Source organism: Vanessa atalanta, chromosome 14, assembly GCF_905147765.1.
Source record: "Vanessa atalanta chromosome 14, ilVanAtal1.2, whole genome shotgun sequence".
NCBI lineage: Eukaryota > Metazoa > Arthropoda > Insecta > Lepidoptera > Nymphalidae > Vanessa > Vanessa atalanta.
The window spans coordinates 3,299,886-3,323,117 of record NC_061884.1 but is presented as its reverse complement, the minus strand read 5'-3'; the positions used below and the strand labels follow the sequence as shown (position 1 = coordinate 3,323,117).

Here is a 23,232-nt window from a genome sequence, read left to right as displayed (position 1 = left end):
ATCTTGTAGAATTAAACACTTTGTATATCACGTTGGCTTCCCAAATAAATAAATAAATAAATAAATAAATAAATAAATAAAGCACAGAACGGTAACGACTTACGATTTGCACCTAATGAGCTAATGGCGGCAGTTTGTTAATATTTATTTCTCGCCTCATAAGATTCGTATCAATATCGACCTCACTTACTTATGTGACTATTAAACGAATTTCTTTTTATTGAACTCGTTTTTTATTAGCTTTTTAAAAATCGTTATCGTCTATGCTGAAAGTACAGTTACTTTAGTACAGGAGTATATCACTAGTTACTGTTTTTTTTGTTACTTCATTATAGAAGCCTATAATAAAGTAACAAACAAATCTCGACGTCTATTACAATGCGTATTTTTTCTTTTTTTTTTTCAATAATCAGTATTCAGCTAGGATGTCTGGGAAATGGCCAAATAATACTGAGTGTTCGCGTACTCCTAATATAAACCATCCCTTATATTGTACTATTATCATATGGGAACTAAGATGTTATGTCCCTTGTACTTGTAGTTACACTGCCACACTCATCCTTAAAACCGTAATATAACAACGCTAAGTATTACAAATTCGAAATAAAATATCTTATGAGCGTGTGCTATCTACCAAGTGGGCTTGCACAAAGATCTACCAATAAGTAAAGTTTTGTAATAACTTTGTTGTTGCCGTTTGAGCGCCATCTATTGTACGTTGAAGGTATTATATCTGAAATCTTAAACATATAGTATCAATTTTGATCGGCCTATAAGCAATAATTTTTCGATATCTTAAAGAATATCATTAAAAGTATATTAGGCTTATATAAGATCAGAATATTTGTATCATTTTGTTCTAATGGTAATCGTATTAATCTTACTCCATATCTATAAGTATCTTAATTTCAATTGAAACGCAAAACAATTGTCATTTAAGATAGACAATTTTGGGCAGCCTTTGTAATTGTCGTTAAAATCAACAATTAACTTTACGAAAGATTACCCAAAACTTTACGCGAGTTGAAGTTGACTCAACTCGATTTCTATCATATCAGTTGTGTAATTGTTCTTCGAAATTTGTTTATATTAAATTGTTTGACGTCACACGTATTGTTTATGTATTGCCTTTTTTTCCCAAACTCTTTTATATAATGTTGACGAATTACACGTACAATTTGAATACTACACGTACGAACACGCACTTTTGTACGTTACTGAGATTTTAATTTGAAAAGTAACGGTACTGTTTTTTTTTACATGTGCTTGTAATAAGTATTGTAAATATTACATTATTCGTTAAACTGTACATGTGTCAATAATGGAATCTTAAGATATTAATTGCCTTGTGTGGTCTATCTGTAAAATCTGTAACACTGTAACACTGGCACACGAATTCTTTTTCCGGTGGAAATTCTTTGTGCAGGCCCGTCTAAGTAGGTATCAATTTCTTAGCACTGATTCTATCGTCCGACGTCAATACTTTGATTTGTTTTGAAGAGTTCAATGTAACATCTTAGATCTCATGTTTGAGTTGTTTATTGTACTTTTTGTAGTCACAAGACTGTCTGAAGGGTACTTACAACAATTTTATCGGCTGTCTTTTTTTTAATAGAATAATTATAGCAATGATTTAAAGCTTTAGTTTATTGTAACTCAATAATAAAACGTGTTTCATTTTATTGCTACCTAATGTACTAATAAATATTATCTTCTTATTTCAGAACTAAATATAATTCACTGTGATCTTAAGCCTGAGAATATTCTACTATGCAACCCCAAGAGGTCAGCCATAAAGATTGTGGACTTTGGTAGTTCATGTCAACTAGGTCAAAGGGTGAGTGCACTTATGATTACGTCATTACAACCATATATAGTGACTAGAATTTACGTAATAATTGTTTGTACTGTATCATAAGTTGCATGTAATTAACGTCTTGTATGTGGAAACTTCATAAGATGCGACTAAGAAAAATATATACGAGCGAAAAATAAGAATAGTAATGTAACCGAAGTGAAACGTAAATAGAATGCATTCTAAATTCAAATTGATTGTATGGAATTTGTAAAACTCCATCTAATATTTAACGGTCGGTATAAAGGTTTGTCAGGCCTCCGCCCGACTTAGTACGAATAAAATTCATAGTTGGTAAAGTTACCCCTCCCACTTCCCTTAATAAATTTAACAAGTTTCTTTTCTTGGTGATCGTCTGCCTCGGAAAAACAGTAACTATGTTAATTTTAAGTCAATCGGACCTATAGTTGCTAAGATTTCAAGACGATGTCGAGTCAATGGTGACAGAAAGAGACACCAATATATCACTTTTATATGTAGACCGTTGATCTCATGCCAATTCTGTAATGTTTCGTTCCGATTTCTTTGCTTATGACTTGCTTATGCTTCCAATAATTATATTTATTATTAGGTTAGCCTAGACATAATAATTTTAAATTCTAAGTATAGTAATAGAATCTATGTAGGGTTACAAAAGCACGCAGAAAGAACTTTACATACGAATGAAATATTATCGGAAATATGACATAATGATTACGATAATTTCATAATGTGATACTTTGCAACTCGTTATCAGCTCGTATTTCGCTATTCACGGCGTTTACTGCGCCGACAAGTTTATTAATTTTACTTCCCATCCAGTTGTAGCTGTGCGCATGCGACGGTTAAAACGCTTAAAAATAAAACTTTAATTACACTTTATCAGACTATTAATTAAGTATATATCTAGTATTTGAATCAAGGAGATGTTTGTTTTAAGGTAGAGTTTTGTAGTCAGTACTTTTTAGTAAACAGTACCGAAGATTTTAAGGCATTTAACTATAACCTAAGAAAATCATTATAAGTGCAGTAGCAACAATGTACGCACATCTCCCGTATAATAATTACTTTTATTGTGATAATAATAAACAGAATTATTTTTCATTTTAATATAATTTAATTTTAACCTCATTCCATTTAAACCATGAAAATGATCTAATAAAATTAATTTTAAAACATCGAACGTGCAAACATCTGCATACTCGCCCGAAAAAACAAAATTCGTCAATACGTGTTCGTTTCTCGATTTAATATGATTAAGTCTCCAAACGAACATGAGACAATGTCGTGTACTTAAAAGTGACTTTCGAAATTTCAAATAAACTGCAAATCGTTTCAGTGGAAACTCACCACAAGATCATTCCCATTATTTAACACATAGTCTAATTGTTGTTATAAATCACATCGGGGTCTTCCGATTCATTACCCGTCGGTCAAAGGCTATCTCCAATTGCGCGTAAAATGTATGTAAATATATAACTAATGTTATTGTCCGCGTGTACGTCGTAGAGAACTCCTTGGACTTTGCAGATGCTTAAATACGTAAACAATTATATTTTATTATTGATAATTAATGTATTAATTAATACGTAATATGGGAGACCTTTGACCGTTTCGTTTGTTTTCCTTATTTCGTGAGTACGTTAAATGTAAAGGATTAATTGTCCCTTCACATGTAATGTACTCACGAAATGAGGATGACGTAATGTTTTAATGCAATATATTATTTTAATAATAACGTACCAGACGTAAATTGAAACGATATTGTTACGATAATATGCAACCGTACGTACGAAACGATATGTTACTCTTCTCTCTTATTATGCTGACATCAGCCTATGTAATTATCTTTTTTTTTAATAATACAAAATAAAAAAGTATTATATACGCTTATAGTCGATATAATTATTTTTATAATGATATAAAGTATACTTACTAAGCTCTATCTACTATTACAGAAAATGTATTTGCAATTCATAGATTAAAGCTATAAAGGATGCATAGTAAAAAAAATTATCCAGCCCTCTTAAGCTATTTTCTCAACTTAAAAAATAACCTTTACATTTAACTAGAGAAGAAAACTATAATACAAAATACATTGCTAGATTTATTAAATAAATGTTTTCAAACCAATCACTAATTACCCGATTACTAGCTCGGTATACCAGCAACTTATCCTGTTACTAATTGATAAACATATCTCCATGATTCTCATACAAGATATACACAAATATATAGTTTAATTATTGTAAACAAGTCTTTATATCAACGTTTTGTATCCTGTCTTTATTCTAATGTTGCATTAACTTTCAGATATACCAATACATCCAGTCAAGGTTCTACAGATCGCCGGAGGTCCTGCTAGGCATTCCATACGACCTTGCGATCGACATGTGGTCGCTCGGTTGCATACTAGTCGAGATGCACACCGGCGAGCCGTTGTTCAGCGGAGCCAACGAGCTCGACCAAATGAACAAGATTGTTGAAGTACTGGGCATGCCCCCAGATCACCTGTTGGATCAGGTAATTAATGTACAACCATATTAGTATAATTATTTAAAATGGAAATATAAAAACTCTTACATTATATTTATACATTTGATTTTATTATACCAAAGTAACAGTGACGGTGTTAACGAGAGCCAATAAGAAATTAGATAAAACGTGGACAATGGTTAAATATTAGCAGCATATTTATTCATAAAACGCCTTCCATTCTCAGTCCTCTAAGTTAGCCTCAAATTAAAGATCGTATTTTTGACGAAGCTTCATGTCCTTCAACGATATGTTGCTTAATATCAAACGTGCAATACAATATTAAATAATAAATTTCATGTTCGTATATATACGTATCTCGATAATATTTATTTTGAAATGCCAGTGTAAAGTATACTAAATATAAATAGAAAAAGAAACATTCCAATTAGTATTTAAAAAAAACAAAACAATTTTTGTGACTTAGCTATCGTGTGAATACGTAATTGTAAAACATTTGCAACGACGACAATAATTATAGCTCCGCGAAAGCGTTCGGGATGAAGATATAATGGCTCTTAACTCGCGATAATTGTCTAACTTTGAACAATATGTAGCCGACGTTTAATTGTGTAACCATAGCGACACTACGACCCACTTTCATTGTTAATTGGAAATAAGACAACTTTTCGAACGCTTAAGATCTCTTATGAAACGCTCGAACGTGCTATATGTGAATATTATGCGACGGAAACTTTATGGAATCGTTTCTTTTACACTACAACATATACACAAAGCTATGTTTGTTACGTCATTTTAAATACTTCACATTATTTAAAATAGTATTCACATTTTAAACGGTAAATCGAAATCTTTAAAATAAACGTATTGTATAAAAACGCTCAGAATTTCTTTAACTGCATTGTCCCGAAACGATCGCTTAAATAATCAAGCGACCTTTTTCTATATGAACGCGCTAAAAATGCAAGAATAGGTATTTGAAAAATATAAAAAAAAATGTGAGTTAATTTTATTTTTTATAAAAATTATGACGAAATTCTTTGGCTACTCAAAGATAACAATGAAATGGTAAACGACTGGTTATTGTTGGCCATAAAACAACAAAACAATGTACGCACGAGTAACTTTTCACATACGCACTGATTGACAATGGACCTTTAAACAGCGCTTCTTCGAATATCCTTCTACTTTTTCTTTTCCTGCAATTGCGTTCGAAATTTAAATAGCGCTTGTACCGATAAAAAAGCTAATAAAAATATACAGGAGAAGTCTTAATGTCTTTTCAAAACGTTACAAATATCGCGCGTTTTTAACAATATGTAGATATTTATTCATAAAAGATTTTTTTAGATTAGAAATTAATCGTTTGTATTTCTTCAGGCACACAAAACAAGAAAGTTCTTTGACAAATTACCGGCGTCCGAAGGCGGCGGTTACGTCCTAAAGAAGGTAGCGGGCAAAGATGGGTAAGTAAAGTAACATTATAGAAAATTAGTATGTTAATAAATAAAAAAATATCGGGAAAGATAAAAATATGAATACTACATATTCATTTAAATTAAATATTATAATAAACCGTTGGACTAACAATAAATCAAAACTGATCCTTATGACATCTTAAAACAATTCATAAAAGTCTTAATGGTGTTTTATGATATATTATTTTGAATTAGTATATAATACATTACATTTTGAACTTGAACTTACCAATAAACAATATGTGTCATGTTAATTACATTATGTTTAAATGTTTCAAGAGGCTCAAAGATACATTATCTTTATTTAGCTGTATTCAAAGTTTAAGTGTAGGTATAAGTGAATGTAGTCGAAGGCTAAGCTACAGAGTTTGACACGCATCACAATTGTCGCAGCGGTTACAGGAAGTACCGCGCGGCGGGCACGCGGCGCCTGCACGACATCCTCGGCGTGGAGGGCGGCGGGCCGGCGGCGCGGCGGCGCGGGGAGCCCGGACACTCCGTCTCCGACTACCTCAAGTTCAAGGTACCGGCGCATTCTATCGCCTATTGTACATACTGTTGTGTTGACGCTTTCAGCTCTCTTGGGGTCCGGGTGATTCCGAGTTCGACGGTGAAGGAAATCATTTTTAGGTAACTTGCATGTGATGGATAAAAATCTGTGTTCACCAGCCCGCATTTGAGCAGTGTGGCTCCAGTAAGCTCCAAAACCTCTTCTCCTAAGCGACTTTTCAATTATATTTATTAAGTATTGAAATAAAACAATATTAGTTCTTAATTATAGTATTCAGATGATAGTGACGAGGCTTACTTTAAATTCCAGGACCTAATCCTGCGCATGCTGGAGTACGACCCGAAACAGCGCGTGACGCCGTACTACGCGCTGCAGCACAACTTCTTCAAGCGCACCGCCGACGAGTCCACCAACACGCAGCAAGCGCAGTCGCATCACCAGCATGGTCAGTGTCTCCCCTCTTAGAGGAAAGATATCTCACTATATATCCATAGACTGATATTTGCCACTAATTGTTGCGGAACAATATATGCAGTCCCATCATGGTAAGTTTCAAACTCAGGATATCTCAGGATAGTTAGAATAAACAGTTTCAAAGGGCAGAAACTACAGATGCTTTGATAGCTGCTAAACAACAATGATTGCTGTCGCGTAACGGGTACGGTCACTTTAATCTACTCATATCCACAGTTACTTACATGTATAGAAGAATGCGCGTCAAAAACACGTGTACATAACTTTAATAGATGCCATACTTGAAAAAAGCTGGTGCATTTGCGTCATCCATTCGGTGAGTCTTACACAGATATAGTTCTCCATAGAGGCCTCATAAAAAGGGGCAAGAAGAAACAATTACTCCAGTGATCACCAAGTGGAATGCCATCACCGATACGACCTTAGGTTAGTGTCAGCCTATTCTTCACGGCTCCTCAGAAGTATGCCAAATGGAAAGCCCTAGAGAATTTAAAAAAAAAATGGATTATTTTGGACTTACATACCATAGAACCATATCCTTTAAAGATTATATGAAATTCAAGAGATTTAACAAATGCATATTAGTTTTTATTTTTTGTCATTACCAGATTTTGTTGGTTCTGAAAATGTTTTAATTTATGATACTGTGTAGATATAGATCTGACATTATCATTTCGAGCTTTTGTTGTGTTTCTGCTAACACATGAAGCTTTTGTCATAATATCATTTTTTATACGGGTGGTTTAGAATCGGGTATCAAAATTATTTATGTAAATTATCTATTTAATGCAAACATTTGTATGATAAATATGCTAAATATGTGTTATATGTTTCTGTGCTGTTGAATTAACATGATAATTTCTAACTCTTTGTAAATAATATCAAGATTGGATGCCGTTTTATTAAATAACAACAAGCGTAGACAAAATTTATCTTCATTTTTAATCATATATTTATGTACATTTTATAGAATTACTATGATTATACGGTCTTGCCAATATTTGAGTTTTTATTTAATTACGTGAAGCTATTCATAATGACACATGTTCATGTTATTGCCTTGACATGATTGATTATCAAATAAATAGAAAAGATCGTTATTTCTTGTTTCTAGTTACAAAATACTACACTGATTGTAAGTGCAATGAAATGATTAAAACAATAATTGATATATGAAGTGATTATGTCTACGCTGAATTATCCATTAAATCCAAATTAATATTTAATAGCATGTGTGTAATGTCGATGTTCGCGGCAGATGGCCCGGAATCGCGATGACTAGAGCGCCCCGGCGGCACCCCCTCGCGACACTAACGCCGCCATGTGCCTAACATTGTACGCCAGGTCTGCCGTCTTGATATAGGAATGCTATTTAACCCACCCCCTCCCACTGACCCCTCATCCTCACCGTCACGCGAGAGTGACCTGCGATTGTGATAGTGTTTAAATAATTCCATAAATACTTAGATTTACTTTTACATAAAATAATATAGTACTAGTGCCTAGATTATTTTTTTATTTACGTAGTTTGTTTAAAAGCAGAAATCGTCTTTGAAGAATTGAGTTTAAAAGTACGCTTCTGAAATAGATGATGGATGTCTTACATTTGCAATTTTATGGAAATTATACAACAGTAAAAAAAAATGTATCAATTTTTACTGATTTTGATTGACTTTAGGTAACTCAATTATTATCACTTGACGAAATAAGTTTTCTATTTTTTTGCCGAGATTACAATTAAAAATAATATAGCTATTCAATAACTATATAATAACTAGCATTCATATGTTTATTGGAAAAAAAATTACAAAATTAAGAATAGACTCGAGTAATGTTCAATACTGTTGCCATCACCGCTGTCACTCTCCTACATAGACGCTCCACGTTTCGATTCTTTTGGCATGTCTTCATCCATCGTATCGTAGTGCATGGCTTTTTGGTGTAACATCGGTTTCTGCAATTATTGTAAAACATAAATTATGACTGAAGTGTATGACTACATTTTTTTAAATATACTTTTGCATCTTTTAAACGCTAGATTATAAATCACACCCTAGCAAAATCAGTGTAGTCCAAAGTGTTTTTTTTTTTTTTATTTTAATTATGTAATTTTTATGTAAAAGTCATAATTTTGTTGCAGTTACCGAGTAATCGTTTTCTGTTGTATCATATAATATGTTTACTTATTTTTTTTATGATTTTGATAATCTATATAAAAATCTTATGATAAATATTTATAATACTGTCTCATATGATTTAGGCATTACAAGTAGCTCTTTAATTAGGTACCTCATAAATTAGTTAGATTATATCCCTAGATTACTACTAGCCCCTCACTATATAAAAATTAGCTAGCATTTAAGATTTGGGGTTGAAATCGTTCAAAACTTCTTTGAATAAATAAACCAAATTTGATCCATTCATAAAAAGTTGGGTACTTTTGAGTATCGGTCATCATCATCATCGATCACCTCAAGACGAAGGTTTTGACGATTTCGGCTCCACTAAGCCAAGGTGTAACAGCAGCGAGCTCCTCGTTCCGCAGTGGGCGGCGCGCGGCTGTGGGGCGGCGCCGAGCGCATGGACGTGGAGGGCGTGCGGGACGTGCGGGACGTGCGCGACGTGCGCGACGTGCGCGACGTGCGCGACGTGCGGCGCGACGACGACCTGCTGCAGCCCGTGTGCCTGCAGCACAGCCCCGTGGCCATCCACTAGCCGCGGCGCCGCGCGGCGCGAGACTGCAGTGCGCGAGTGTGGCGCCGCCCCGTGGCGCGCGCGGTGCGAGTGCGGTACGCGGCGACGCTCTCGGACTGAATCCATATTTATAATTCTATATTTTTATTTAATGCGATAAGTCTGACTGTAAAGAGACGTTGTGGTGACGATTTGTTACGTTGTAACGTGTATTGTATTATTTGTTCGTAAACGCTTCACTCGACCGTACTTAGAGGGTTCCGCGGGGCCGCGGAGGCCCCCCACATCCGGACGCATCAAGGGCATGAAAGCTAGGTTTTTTTATTGTTACGCAATGCATATCAAAGACGCAATATGGTAGAAAATAAATATTGTACATAAATTTAGGAGACCGACTAATAATGGATACAGACTGCGACTTAAACCGGTTGATATAGTTTAGATACGTCTATGCTAGTTAAGCTTTCGTTCAGTTAATTATCGCAAGCTTTATATTTTTAAAGTGTCGGCAACTGATGACTGAAAATCAAAGGGCCAAACAGAATTTCATTTTATCGATACAACCAAATAAAAAAATAGATTAAAATAATAATAAAAAAAGTATTTTTTGACTGCACAAATTGATTCGATTCGATACTCCTGACGTTGAAATCATTTGAAACTTTGCCCTCGCATTTCAGAGTTGTTGTATATTGTAAATGTTTTAACTCCAATCTCGAATGCATGAGATTTGAGACTCTGTACATCAATACACGTGTACTGTGTTAATACATATAGGTTATTTTTGACCCATTGGAATATTCAGACGATATGTAAAACAAAGAATAGTGTATAGGTAATTCTATAAAAACACAAAATGTACTTGTAGGTTACGGGAATGTTGATCATATATAAAATTTTTTGGGTATTTCAAATAGGAGTTAATAAATTAAACTGACTTGTTCAACCTTTTTGGATTTGAATCTACAATAGATTAACCTCATTGCAACAGACTGGTCGTAACTTTGTAACGGAGATATTTTGTATAGCATACACTGAATCACTGCCTTATTGTGCCGGAACTTTTATGGATAAGGCCCGCTACTCACTTGCTTTTTTTGCGTCCAAGATTGTGTGTCGTGAAACGTGACTTATGTAAGTTGTACCTTGTAGTACAAATGTATTGCACATATTATTTGTATAATATTGTATACTGTAATGTTATAAGAGAATACTGGGACTCTTTGGTACAAAGTGGAGTTGGATATTCTATAGTGTCTATATTGTATGTAATAAAGAGGCAAAGAGGTTGTATATTAGATTTTGCTTGTATAGCAATAAAATATCGACTTTGCATAATTTTGACGGGATCCTGTGGATAGTCGATTAGGGTCTAACGAGTAGCTTTTTTATACTCTGTTATAGACACAGAAATACCATAGAGAATAATTTAATACGAATATATTAACGGTCACAGCTGTCCTGGGTTGCGGGTACAAGCGTCGGTTAAAAAGTTGCGTCAGTAGCGGGCCTTAGAATTAGCTACTTTACCCTGAACAGATGTGATTTAGCAAATTATATTTTTTTCAATTGTGTATAATAGTTCGTGAACCGACTGATGTTAGACGTTCAGGGTGAAGCGGCTAACGATGACATTGCAACTGATAGCAGATTTTTTTGTGCTGCAGAATGTTGCCGTGATTTTTTATATAAAAAACAACTCCCCACCCCCCAAAAATTATTTTAAAATAACAATGTTTGTATGGTACAATTATTTTCGTACATGAAGCATGAAAGTATTTTCTTATCTGATTTCTAGCTCTGTAAGCGCTGCGACTGTTTTCCAACTGTTATTTTTATTTAATTGTAGATTTGAATCTATTTCTAATCTCTCTGGTCTGAAATATAAATTTTTCGAATATCTGTATAATATTTACTGTATTAATACTTTTTTGCTTCATGAGGTTATAGGATTGTTAGGAATAAGAAATAGGTATGGGAAAACAGTTTTGTTTGATTATAGGAAAGTAACAAATTATTATGCTGACGGGTCTCCGAGATTACTCAAGTGTTCTTAAGTTCTTTGTAATATAAACGATAATGTTAAATGTTCTTCATAATTCAAATGTAACGATATTATGAGAATATTTTTTTTATTATATTAATTGTAAATCGATTGTACACATATTTTGTGATATTGCTCTATGTCGTTCAGACTGACTCATTATAGCCCGACGAGTATCGTGTTTCGAAGCGAATAGATTTAAACAATTGCTAAAAAAAAATGAGTCAGTCTGAACAGCTATCGTACCAATGCCTTAAAGGGGACCCGTCGTACCAATATTATTTTACATAACGGAGCCTGATAAAGTGATAAATTGATACAAAAAAATAACACCAACCTATTCGTAAAGTTCAAACTGAACCATTACTCAAGGACGGCCCTAGGTCTAGGTGTTTGCTTGAGTATGTTATATACTGTACTATTTATTTGTATTGACATGTTGGATGAGTGACAGCTGCGCGAGGAGCTAAATGTTTATTTCCTATCGAATTGTCAGTTCGCAGGCACTGTAACAATAAAAGGATAGAGCTTTATGTCACTAAGTTTTGTATTTTAAATCAATAAACGATAGCAATGATTTTCTTTTTGTTTTTCTTCAATTACCCAATTACCAAGGATGTGTCGAAAATGTACTGATGATGACGATTCTGTTACTATGACTGATGGTATTTTTTGTTTGTTTTAATTGTCGAGCATACAATAACAAAACATAGTTTCCAGAACCTTTTAAAGTTGACAATTACGGATAAGTATTATATAAAGAATTATAATAATACGGCAAGATGCCCCGTACTTTTTTGCACCTGCTGCAACCTTGACTAAGACTATTGAAGTCTGGTTGTTTTTTTTACCAACAATAATGCTGGGCTTAGGTCTCTTCCAAGGGCACGCCATTGGGTCCAATCTTAAAACAGTGGGTGTAGTTCTTTAGTGAAGAGCGCGTCATTAACAAGACTGGATATCGACAATGGACCAAAGAGGAAAGTTGGTGTGGAGGAACGAGCATGAATACATTTTTATTTATGGCTGTCTGATGTAGGTACCTTTGTAGTTTTTATAGACATTTCAAGCACTACAATCATATGTATATTGAAAATTATCCGTACCTAATTTAAAAATATCATTTAACAATATATTCTTCTAATAAATTTGGTTTGTCATATTATGTTTGTAATGTTTGCCTGAAACCGGCTGTTGCACATAAACAGCACGAAAACAATAAAAATGTAAGGTCTCTTTTTGTAGGTAATTAATTATATTCACAAATATTGTACTTTAAATAATTAAGTTATTACTTTTAGTTCAATTTGAGTTTGGACATGGTTTTTTTGGACTAATTCTTCAAATTATAAGTATACCTTACATAGTTATAATTTAGTCAATGGTAGTAAAACATGTTACAGTGTTGAATTAAATGTAAAGCGGTTCGAAAATTCGACCGGGAAAAACCGACAAGAAACTGAATAGTTTCTTTTTACAATTTTAAATACAGGTATGTAATATAATACAATACATATGTATAAAATATAATAAAAAGAATGTATATCCTGCCCAAAAATCAACAAATACTACATCCACGCTTTTTTATCATCAATATAATCTTGTTTTGAGTACATACTAAACAATGTTTTTCCTGAGCTTTAAATTTTTATTAGGCCAATTTAAAAGTAACTGGAATCTTATTTGAGAATCAAATACAGTGCCCCAGAAAGCATGTAAAAACTATACGAAGTCATAAGACATAATACTATGAGAGTAACTAAAGTATACTAATCGAGCAGTATCAACCTCAGTTGCTTGTCTATTTTTTCTAACCGCATATGCTTCGGGGCCAAGTCTGTAAGGGACGATAAATGAGGATTCCACAGAAGTTTTTAGTCTAAAATTATTCCTAGAAATACTCTAGTATCTGTTATATTACATTTAGATCACATTAGGTAAGGCATCAGTACGCTTTTGTCTTAACCAAATCATTTTTTGGAAACCAAATTTGTTATGAGTGATAAAGTATATTTATATTGTCATAATTGGCTTTTCCCTGTCAACTTTTAAAAGTAAAGAAAAGAAGTATCATAAGCAAACAATACAATATCAGAAAAACCTTTAACACAGAAATGAAGATCGTTTTTATATAACAAAAACAATTTTAATCCAAATTTGATCTCTGTGGAACACCAATTCTTAATACAGATACAGAAGACTTTATTCCAATAATATACACCGGTTGAATTATTTGATTCAAGTATGAAGCAATGAGATCAAGAGCTCTACCATTAACACCGTAATGTTTTAGCTCGTACAAAAGCGTTTCGTGTTCTACATAAACAAATGCTTTCGGTAAATCACAATAGTCAATAGCATTCTGTGATTTCTATCTAAGTAGGGCCCTTCCAGCATCACCTGTTGAGAGGCTTCTAGTAAAGTCAAATTGTTCACTGTGAAAAATAGTATTTATACCAAAGTGAACCAGAAGCTGATTTCATATATTTTTTTCAACGAAGGAAGTAAAGAAATAGGTCTGGTTCAAAAATGGTTAATACTACATTTTAATAAATCAGTAAAGAACCCGTTTTCTAACACTTGTTAAAAATTAAGTCTGTACGGAGCGATATTATAAACGATACTATTGATTAGGTACATAGAAAAACCCCATAGGTCCTTAGTAATTTGAATGTTATGACCTTAAGATACCTTCATAATAACTAATGCATTAACTCAACTCGTTCAAATAAAAATTCAAAGGTACATTTGGGGACATTATTTGTTAGTCATTTATTGGCTTCTAAAGGAGATGATTTTAGCGAGAAGTTATTTCGGTGGGTATTTTATCGAATAAAGTTTCAAAAGTATTTGCCACTTCCAAATCCACAAGTTCCTATCTATTTCCAAAGTTTAATTCCATTGGTAAAAATTTAGGATCGCTTATTGCAAAGTCGTTAGGTATATATTTGCAAGAGTGTAATCAGAACAACATCGGAGAGGGGCCTCCCAACGCGCAACCCTCAGGTTTTTTGCACCCTATGTAGTAAGGATTAAGACGGGCCTGTGTAGGTATAACCAACTATCGCAGGTACATTTTCCATGAATGTAAAGAAACAGAGTATTAACGGCTGCTTTACATTATATTTTCAATGTTTTACTAAAAGGTGTAAATTTAGCATCGTGCCTTAGAAGAAGTCGGATTCCTTCCGATACATATTATTTAAGTAATGCATTGACTAGTTTCTAACGATCTGTTAATTAGCCATTAAAGTTAGCCGATAAATTTATGTTTAATATAGTATACTGAATTAACAAGTCCCATTATGTTTTTATTGGCTTTAGATATAGGTTAGATGCTACAATACTAAAGTCAGATAAGCTAGTACCTCATAAGACATTATAATATGTGTTTGAAGTTATTTAGTAGTATTTTAATATTGACGATTAAAAAAAGCTACGTTGTGAAGTTTACTTGAATAAACTTGATTTGATTTGATTTGATTTTTAGAGTACCTATCTATAGCGAAAAATTATAAGTAACTACAAACATCTTAATTTATATATCTTAGTAATAGCACAGATTTGTGGGATGAAAGACATTATTTTAAAGGTAGGTAACCTATGAACGATTATGTGGACGTCGACATTATGTCCTAGTCGAGAGAAGCCGGGTTCAGTCGCTTGCCAGTATTTCTATATTTAAGACTTCAAGGATCATTATTTTGTGTTTAAATAATATTATTCTTTAATGTTTTTTTTTAAGTCCTGTCTTTCTTTTAGTACTCATCTGTGTATTTTCTTTTGGCTTGTGAATAATAATCGTATTAAGTATAACCTCTCCTTCTAGTTACATTATCATAACTAATTTCTATTTTATATTTTAATAAATTTCAACATTACCAACTAAATGACAAAAAAATGTATAGCGTATTGTAATTATAAGGATATCATTTATAATTTCGTCGCTCTCATAATTACTCCGATAGCCGTGATCGTCTAGTGGTTAGGACCCTACGTTGTGGCCGTAGTAACCCAGGTTCGAATCCTGGTCACGGCAGTGAAATAATCACTGTTACGGCGGAGTTTAAGTTTTTTAATTTTATATTTATTAAATTTTTTTTTGCTTAAATCATTATCTGTTAAGAAATATTTTTAAAAAACAAAAATAGATGTTTAATCTTAAAAAATACATTATAAACCATTTATGCATTTATTTTGTATTAAAATAAATAAAATTCTGTTGGTAAGGAAGCTGAATTCCTGACAATCCTGATAGTGAATTTATAATTATTTTCTACATGACGTTATTTGCGATTTTAATTAAAATATTCTTTGCAACGCCATCTACATTGAGAGGAGGAACTACATTGACAAGTACTATCTAACAGGCATTCTAAATAACGGAAAATGACATGCTCTCGTAAACGTTATTATTATAAGTCTGCGGATAGATGGCTCTAGTGGTATTTGTTTTGGTTCAACCACGCACCGCAGCTGTTCGCTATCATAGAAATCTGTGAGAGAAAAGGAGTGGTGATTAGGTTGTCTTTGCCAAAAAAATATGTTTTATAAATGGTCCTAGATCATATTGACACCTGTGCTTCTAGTATTTGATTTATGAAGTTATTGGCTGTGTTGTGTATTGTTGGCAGTGTGAGAAAACAGTGTTAAATGGTGTAATTAACGATGTTAACTTTGGTTATGACGTTTACTACGTTTCTCGCATGTGTGCGTGTGTATTCATCGTGACAGCTTTGCCGTTGATTGTTGAAGCGAATCTCGTAACGGGAGATTTGTTAGGAAGCTTGTTTGGGTAAGTTAAAATTTTTGTTTTGGATTGTTAACCTAACCTCTGTGACACTCACGCCTGCAAGTTTATTCGTACATTCATAGATATATGCCGATGACCTCGATGTCCACTGTTCTTTATTATATTGTATTTATTGAAAGGCGTTTTGGCAATTGAGAATATTCTAATTGGGAGATATGAAAGACTGTATTTATTAGACACTAAGATATGACATTGACCGTTATTTAAATAAAAACTACAGTAATAATATTACTGTATTCTTACATTGCTATTAAAGTACGATGAACGTTGAAATGCATTTATTAGGAACACTAGAAAAATACCTATGTATGTATTTATTTAGTTTACGAAATTGTTTAGTTTTAGTAATTACATATATGTTTGGTTCAAATGATACAAAAAAACCTTTAAAGTTTGTATAGATACTTGTGTAATAGATACTTACAATCGGCACTTTTGTCTAGACAACCTTTAAATATCGAAAATATAAATTTATCTCATTTAATGTAGAATTAAATATGAAATCTATTAAAATGTTACTATTCTAGATATAATACAAACGTACATATATAGCTTGTAATTAATTAACCTTAGTTTTATTTTACAATGCTTGTTTTGCATTTCACGATTCTTAGATGCATATAGTACTTATATAATTAGCCCAATATTATTTTATATTAAACAAAACAAATATATATTCATGATATAATTTACCTATGTATATGTATATGTATGTCTAGAGTTTTACATAAAACACCCGTCTTTTATACTTACTAATATGTTTTTAAAATTCCACAAAACGAGTGTCATCAAGTTGGTTAAGTCACTATTTAACTGTCATGATTTATTAGAGTATTTGATTTATTAGTCCATATTTAAATTACGCTTTTAACATTTAAATTTAGCAAATGTTGTCACTTATAAAATATTACCAACCTCAATTCACGGATAGTTAATGTTAAATTTGTTGCAAATTTTGGAGTGGGTGCGTTGTTAGACAGTGGACGTAGGCGAGATAATTACACAAATTTTAAGTAATTATATCTCTGAATTGCTCAACTAATTCGGTGTTGTAATTTCGTAAGCAAAAATTATGCGAAAGTGATATAAAACCTTTATTAACAACCGCTCTTATTTTATTACATTTCAATGACATTACACACACTGACTGACAATATTATCCTTTACACTTCACATTTTATGAAAAAACATTAACTGTTACAAATTAATCGTGATTTTATAATCTTCAAAATTCCTCGTTATCACAATAAAAACGTTACTGAATTATTGAGCAATGTTCTTAACTTGCTAAAGCGTGGAAACAAAATGTTTGGCAAAAAAGCTCCCATTAAGTTTGCACGCGAGCCAAGCACTAGCTCTCCAAAAGGTAAAGACGTTTTCCCCGAAGTGGCCTTAGCGGCTATCGCTTCTTACAAGAAACAAAAAGAAGTTAGTGACTTTATGAGCTTTTTTCTTGGGGCTCTTGATCGGAATTCCGACTGGCTAAACGGGGTCATTGGTAAGCAAACTAACTTTAGATGTGCATTGATGGTAGGCGCCGGACCGAACAGATTCCATCTCCAGGAAATAATATACCCGACTAGTGAAAACGATATCAAACTAGAAGTGGAGCACAGAGATTCCGAAGATTACGACAAAATCGCGATTGCTGCTTTATTGAAACTGTCGAATTCTGAAATCGATCTACTTTTAAAATATATTAAAACTCGTCTATATGATAATCGAGTTCTAAAAGAAGATTTGCTAAAAGGGAGATCACTGGGAATTAGTTTCGCAGTTTTGAGACCTTTTTCAGAAAAGCAATATCGTGTCGTTGAAAGGATAGTTATAGGAAGTTCCATGAAGTGCGTACTGCCTTTGAAGAAAAGGAAGCTAGATGAAAAATCGATACCCAGGTCTCCTCTAAAGAAGACCAAACACGTCGCGTAGTGCTGTAACTATCGAAGAGAGTGAAATAACTTGAAATAAATGAGTTCTCGTCACGGTGTACCGCATTGTGTCATACAGCCTGTAATGACAGCAATTCAGGGCGACTGTAAAATGCGGCGATCACGGCAAATTATACTCATTCCTGCATTGATAGCTTCCGATTACTCGTGATTGATGGCCGACGTTGGTGGCGAAATATAATGTAACGAAATATATTTTAAAATCTACTTTAATAACCTTCTTATGTTAATTTTAACACTATTTCAATACTATTCTTATTCAATTTAAAAATATCTATTTGTAGTTGTGAAATCTTAGCTTTTGAAATTTTATACATTTTATTTTATACAATTACATAAATAACATCACACGTTTTTTTTTTATTTGTTAAAAAAAATATCCTGCAATGAAATTAAAGCTTTTCGTTCGGCAAGTAAACAGCAATGGTATCGGGTCCCTTTTCTGTTAGATTCTTTTCATCTGGCATTGCGAGCTTCCGTCATAGATCAATATCACGGAAATCAGGGCAGTCGTGCGCGCTCTAACTTGTAGCCACAAAACCATTCGATAACTTATTACAAAATGGCACACGCTTTCAATCTAGGGCAAAACAATAGTTTCGTTTTTAAATTACCCCATAAAGTTTTAGTAAACAGTACATTATAGAGACTCTTTGAAGTAACAATTTCGAAATTCAGTAATTAAAGCTGCCGTTCATTTTATCAGGTTAAATATTTTGCTACTTACGTTGTTATATTTTATAGGTTAAGTTGATTTATAAAATATATAATCCTTTAAAATATCTTACATCAATTCCCTATTGTATCCGCAGCTGTTTTTAAATTCCGTATTGAAACAACTAAAAGTACAGTTTTTACGACTTACTATTTCTAAAATAGTTGCTCTCTTAGAAACTTCGATCTGCTTATCAGAGACATAAATCAATTTGAGTCATGGCTGAGAATAAGTTGGGTCGATGCTTGGCCCTTTTTCTTCTAAGACGGGCTTTCAGAGGATTAAGGGGCTACTGACCGCCGCGTAATTGGCGTAATAGTTATGTGATTTATTGCTCAGATTTATGGGCTCCATAATAATAAGCTTCTGTTGCAAATTTGCGTTTTGGAACGTGACGATTTGGTTAAACAAATATTGTTGGACACTGTCCATTATTTACCATTATACCATTTTGCTAGTTGGCAAATTGAATACGGAGTAAGTGAATATTTCAATTTGTAGTCTAAGCATAAACTCGATGGAGGCCATAGCTTAGTTATTTAATATCGTATATTTTCCTTTGGACATATATTTATTAATTTATTGTTTGATTAAACTTAACACTTGGCTGTAGTGGTATATCCTGTCACCAATTTCAAATTGAATAGTAGTAGGTATTTAATTAATGTAAATATCGTCAATTATGAATAATCGAAAAACCTTTTAAAACGCTACAAAATATTTCGTATTAAGACAAGAAAATGTTTTCGTTATCAAAAATTAAATTCTAGCCGCCGCCAGTCGCTGCAACAAAATGAACAAAAAGTCTGTTAACTTAAATCTCCGACATTTGGAACCGCCTGGGATTCTGACCACGGTCCAGATTTAATTTACATCTGAGATTTTATTTCAGCTTTCTTTCAATATAAAATTCGTTTAAACGTTTTTCCTCTAATTCTTTCAAACATTTTTATCAGAGAATCTGATCGGAAATTAAATTATAGCATAATACTAAAGAATAAAAATGTAAAAGATCACAGGAAAATATAATTTATTGTATACAAACATTTACACACAAGTTTGCTTACTTAAAATAAATAATTAGCGTTACATGACTTAGCTAACTGTTCACTTCAAATACAATGTAAGTGGTATTTCTAAAGTGCAAATACATTCTTCTGAAATATTCTCTGTTCTAAATGAAATAGTACAAAGACTAAAAGCGGGATCTTCTGTGAATTTCCTAAATAAATAAAGCTAATGAAAAGCAAGACTTCGCAAATACAACCATTGTTTAAATGCAGCCGCTCATAAAATATTAAAATTAACTCCCAAATTTAGTAGCCGTAACATTAACGATCTACGAAAAGACTCTAAATTAGAGAACGGAGTTACGATTTAATAAGCAATAAATGCATCTAAGGGCATAAAGAAGAAAAAAAATAAAAACGCTTAAGGTTAAATTTTTATTTTAAACATAGGTAGGGATTTTGATGGCCCTCACACGACGTGAAACGCGTTATCTTTAGATTTAAAGCTTGTGGGTAATAATAATACGCGTGGAAATGGCTGTTCAAAGCGCCATCCCACTGCGAAAAATAGAACATGGCTCTGATTTACTCCTGACATTTTTGTGAAATATCGACTTTAATTTTATTAATGTCTGAATAAATTTGCTTGGGTGACTTTCACTTGTGCAATACCTTGAAATTATAACACGATGAACTGGTTTTTACTTTTCAATTATTAGATAGAGTTGGTTTTAGAAGTGTCTTTCTTGAGCGGAAATAAGTATACGTATGACAAGAAACGAAAGAAAGTTTTGGATTTTTAGTATTTAGCAACTTAGAAATTACAATTTGTTTGAATATACAAAGCAAATTCAAATAGGCTCCTCTTATTACTAAATTATCATAAAGTTCTTTGTTAAACAAAGGTATCAAACTGCTCTTGTAATGTTATCAGAACACCATCGCTGTGATTAAATTAAGTGCACAAAGATTTCGTCGATAATACATTAATTAAAATATTCTCAAACTACATAAGAACAATGGCGTAGTAAAAAAAAAAACATCTTTCATTATATTATAATCGATCTAATATATTTCCCTTGATGATGATGCATAAAAAAAAAACGTATCATTAGCGTTTAAAGTAAAGTTTATACAATAAATTAAAGTTAGCTTTTGAGAAATGTTTCATTTAATAGTATTGTAAAGTGCTGACAAACAGCGGTGACAAATTAAAAATACCACGCGTTTTAGCTCGCAATGTAAATTTTCACGAAATGTTAACTTGACATGTTACACTAACATTTTCAAAATAATTCCTTTTCATTCCCATAATTTCCACGCACGTAATTGCGTATAAAACTTGGGCCGCCATTAAAAAGCCGTCGGGTGTGTCGCTTCGCATCTGTCCTCAAGGTAATTCATCGACCCTTTGCTGTCCACCTGCTTCCTGTCAGGTTGGAACTTAAGGGGAGTGATCACTTATGAAGGAATAGATCAATGCGAAATGGCGCGTAATATGTTTAACAAGGGTTGCAAAGTTCTTATTTTATATTATTCTTAGTATCGAGAGTCACTTAAGTTTGTTTATTCTTTAAGAATATTCTGCTTAAATAGACTATTTTTTGTAATGGTTAAAATTAAACAGAAAAAATATTATTAAATTAACCAAAAACATATGTACATTTCACAATGTAAATATCCTTTCCCATTTTTGCTAAACGAGTCCATCTATCAAAAGGCTGTGGGTCTCTAGGTTTTTTCGATAATATCTCGTCTGGACAAATTTGTTTGTCGTTTGGGTTTAAGTGGATAAAGGCAAAAACCCTTGTAAATAGACCCATATTGAAGGATAATCTTATATTCTGAAATAGCAAAATGGTCTGATATAATTTTTAAAACCCATTTTAGGAAATTATGGGTCATATTCGATATTTTATGCATTTATGATAAAACGTTAAAGCTGTTTTGTTTTGTTTTGTTTGCAGTCTCAATCTTTTCAAAAGAAATAAATAAAAGGTACGTTTAAATAATAGTTATTGTTTTATTCATGACCACCTTTAACCATTCACGCACCATTCGCCAATCGATCCACATAAACCATCCCAACTTTAAATATGAAATGAGACAAGAAAATCGCGGTAGTTTTTCAGGGTGGCCATAAATATTACTAGATAAATATGTATCATTGCCCCCTGTCACGCTCGTCTGATTTCGGTATAGGATCGTTGTTATAGGGTGAAAACTTATGCTGTTTCCAAGTTCGAATACTTTAAGCTATTTCGAAAATACGAAATAATTTCTACTATTTTATATATTGCTCTAAAAATTATATATCGCTGAAATATACAGAAGCTTCTCATAGTGATAAGCCTTGTCTAGTTTTCTTTATTTTACTTTTTCTTTGTTAAGTATTGAACTAGAGTAAACTAGCGTAAATGTGAAATCAAGATTTGTTTAAATTGACGGAATCCTAAATAAATAATGGATGATATTTTAAATTATTAAAATATATCTTTTATCTAAATATATAAATGCATTACAATGTCCAGAAATATTTTTATGAACAACATTTCTTTTGAGACTAAGAGATAGTTACGAAACGTAAAATACAAAACATTGCGCACGGAAGTCACATGACGAATGTCTACGTGTTCTTTTCGAGACGGGATATATAATGCGTAAAATTACTGTCTACCAAATCGCTGCATAAATTTTGTTTTTCCGATACAGCTCACCAAAAAGCTCATGTTTAATATAAATAAGATAACGATTAGATAATCTAGCCTGTTAGTAATCATCAAGTAGACCATTGGTATACATAAAAAAGTTTTATTTGAAATCGTTTTTTTTTTTAAATAGTAAACAATCTAACGCGTAAAATAACATACATAAGATATACCAAAAGCACAAAGAGGGCCCTGATCCTGGTACGTCTGTGCAGACACAAGATAATAACATTTAAACAAATGATCGTTTTCAAATAATAGAAGTTAAAAGTTAAATTCGGAACTGCAGTATAAAAATTGGTTTATATTTGTTAACTTTATATATCTGTTTAGAGTGTGACCAACATCAGTGATTTTCTCGGTCGTAGATAGTGTCGGAGCACAAAAAAGAAGGTGGTCACGTACATCTCGAGTTTAATTAACCGGTGATTAAAGTTCTACTGAGACCAAGAGACAACCAGTTTCCTTGAACTGTGGCGTCGTTGAATATTTATACAAAGAGAGAT

General features: G+C 32.7%; 3 protein-coding genes and 1 non-coding gene across 11 annotated transcripts in view; all 4 read left to right on the top strand.

Annotated features, from left to right (window-relative positions):
- Positions 1-12,109, top strand: part of LOC125068829 (serine/threonine-protein kinase minibrain) — a 107,685-nt gene extending 95,576 nt beyond the window's left edge. For 5 of the 8 annotated variants that reach the window (XM_047678151.1, XM_047678153.1, XM_047678152.1 and 2 more), the window contains 6 exons: positions 1,725-1,837; positions 4,148-4,357; positions 5,711-5,796; positions 6,202-6,331; positions 6,629-6,764; positions 9,339-12,109. In XM_047678151.1, coding sequence (XP_047534107.1) covers positions 1,725-1,837; positions 4,148-4,357; positions 5,711-5,796; positions 6,202-6,331; positions 6,629-6,764; positions 9,339-9,508 — 845 coding nt within the window. In that variant the 3' untranslated portion in view covers positions 9,509-12,109. Of the gene's footprint in view, positions 1-1,724; positions 1,838-4,147; positions 4,358-5,710; positions 5,797-6,201; positions 6,332-6,628; positions 6,765-8,051; positions 8,506-9,338 lie in introns of those variants that run through there. The other 3 variants (XR_007119795.1, XM_047678150.1, XM_047678154.1) reach the window with 3 other exon arrangements.
- A 3,389-nt stretch (positions 12,110-15,498) lies between these two features.
- On the top strand, positions 15,499-15,570 carry Trnah-gug. The gene has a single exon. It is a non-coding gene; the product is annotated as a tRNA-His (tRNA).
- A 480-nt stretch (positions 15,571-16,050) lies between these two features.
- LOC125068972 (uncharacterized protein CG43867) overlaps positions 16,051-23,232 on the top strand; it is a gene marked incomplete at its 3' end in the record, with an annotated part of 312,796 nt that continues 305,614 nt past the window's right edge. The window contains exon 1 of the mRNA XM_047678378.1: positions 16,051-16,326. The remainder of the gene's footprint in view (positions 16,327-23,232) is intronic.
- Positions 17,513-18,511, top strand: LOC125068830. Its single transcript, XM_047678156.1, has one exon. It carries the CDS (start codon positions 17,650-17,652, stop codon positions 18,271-18,273), a length of 624 nt encoding a protein of 207 aa, XP_047534112.1. The 5' UTR covers positions 17,513-17,649; the 3' UTR covers positions 18,274-18,511.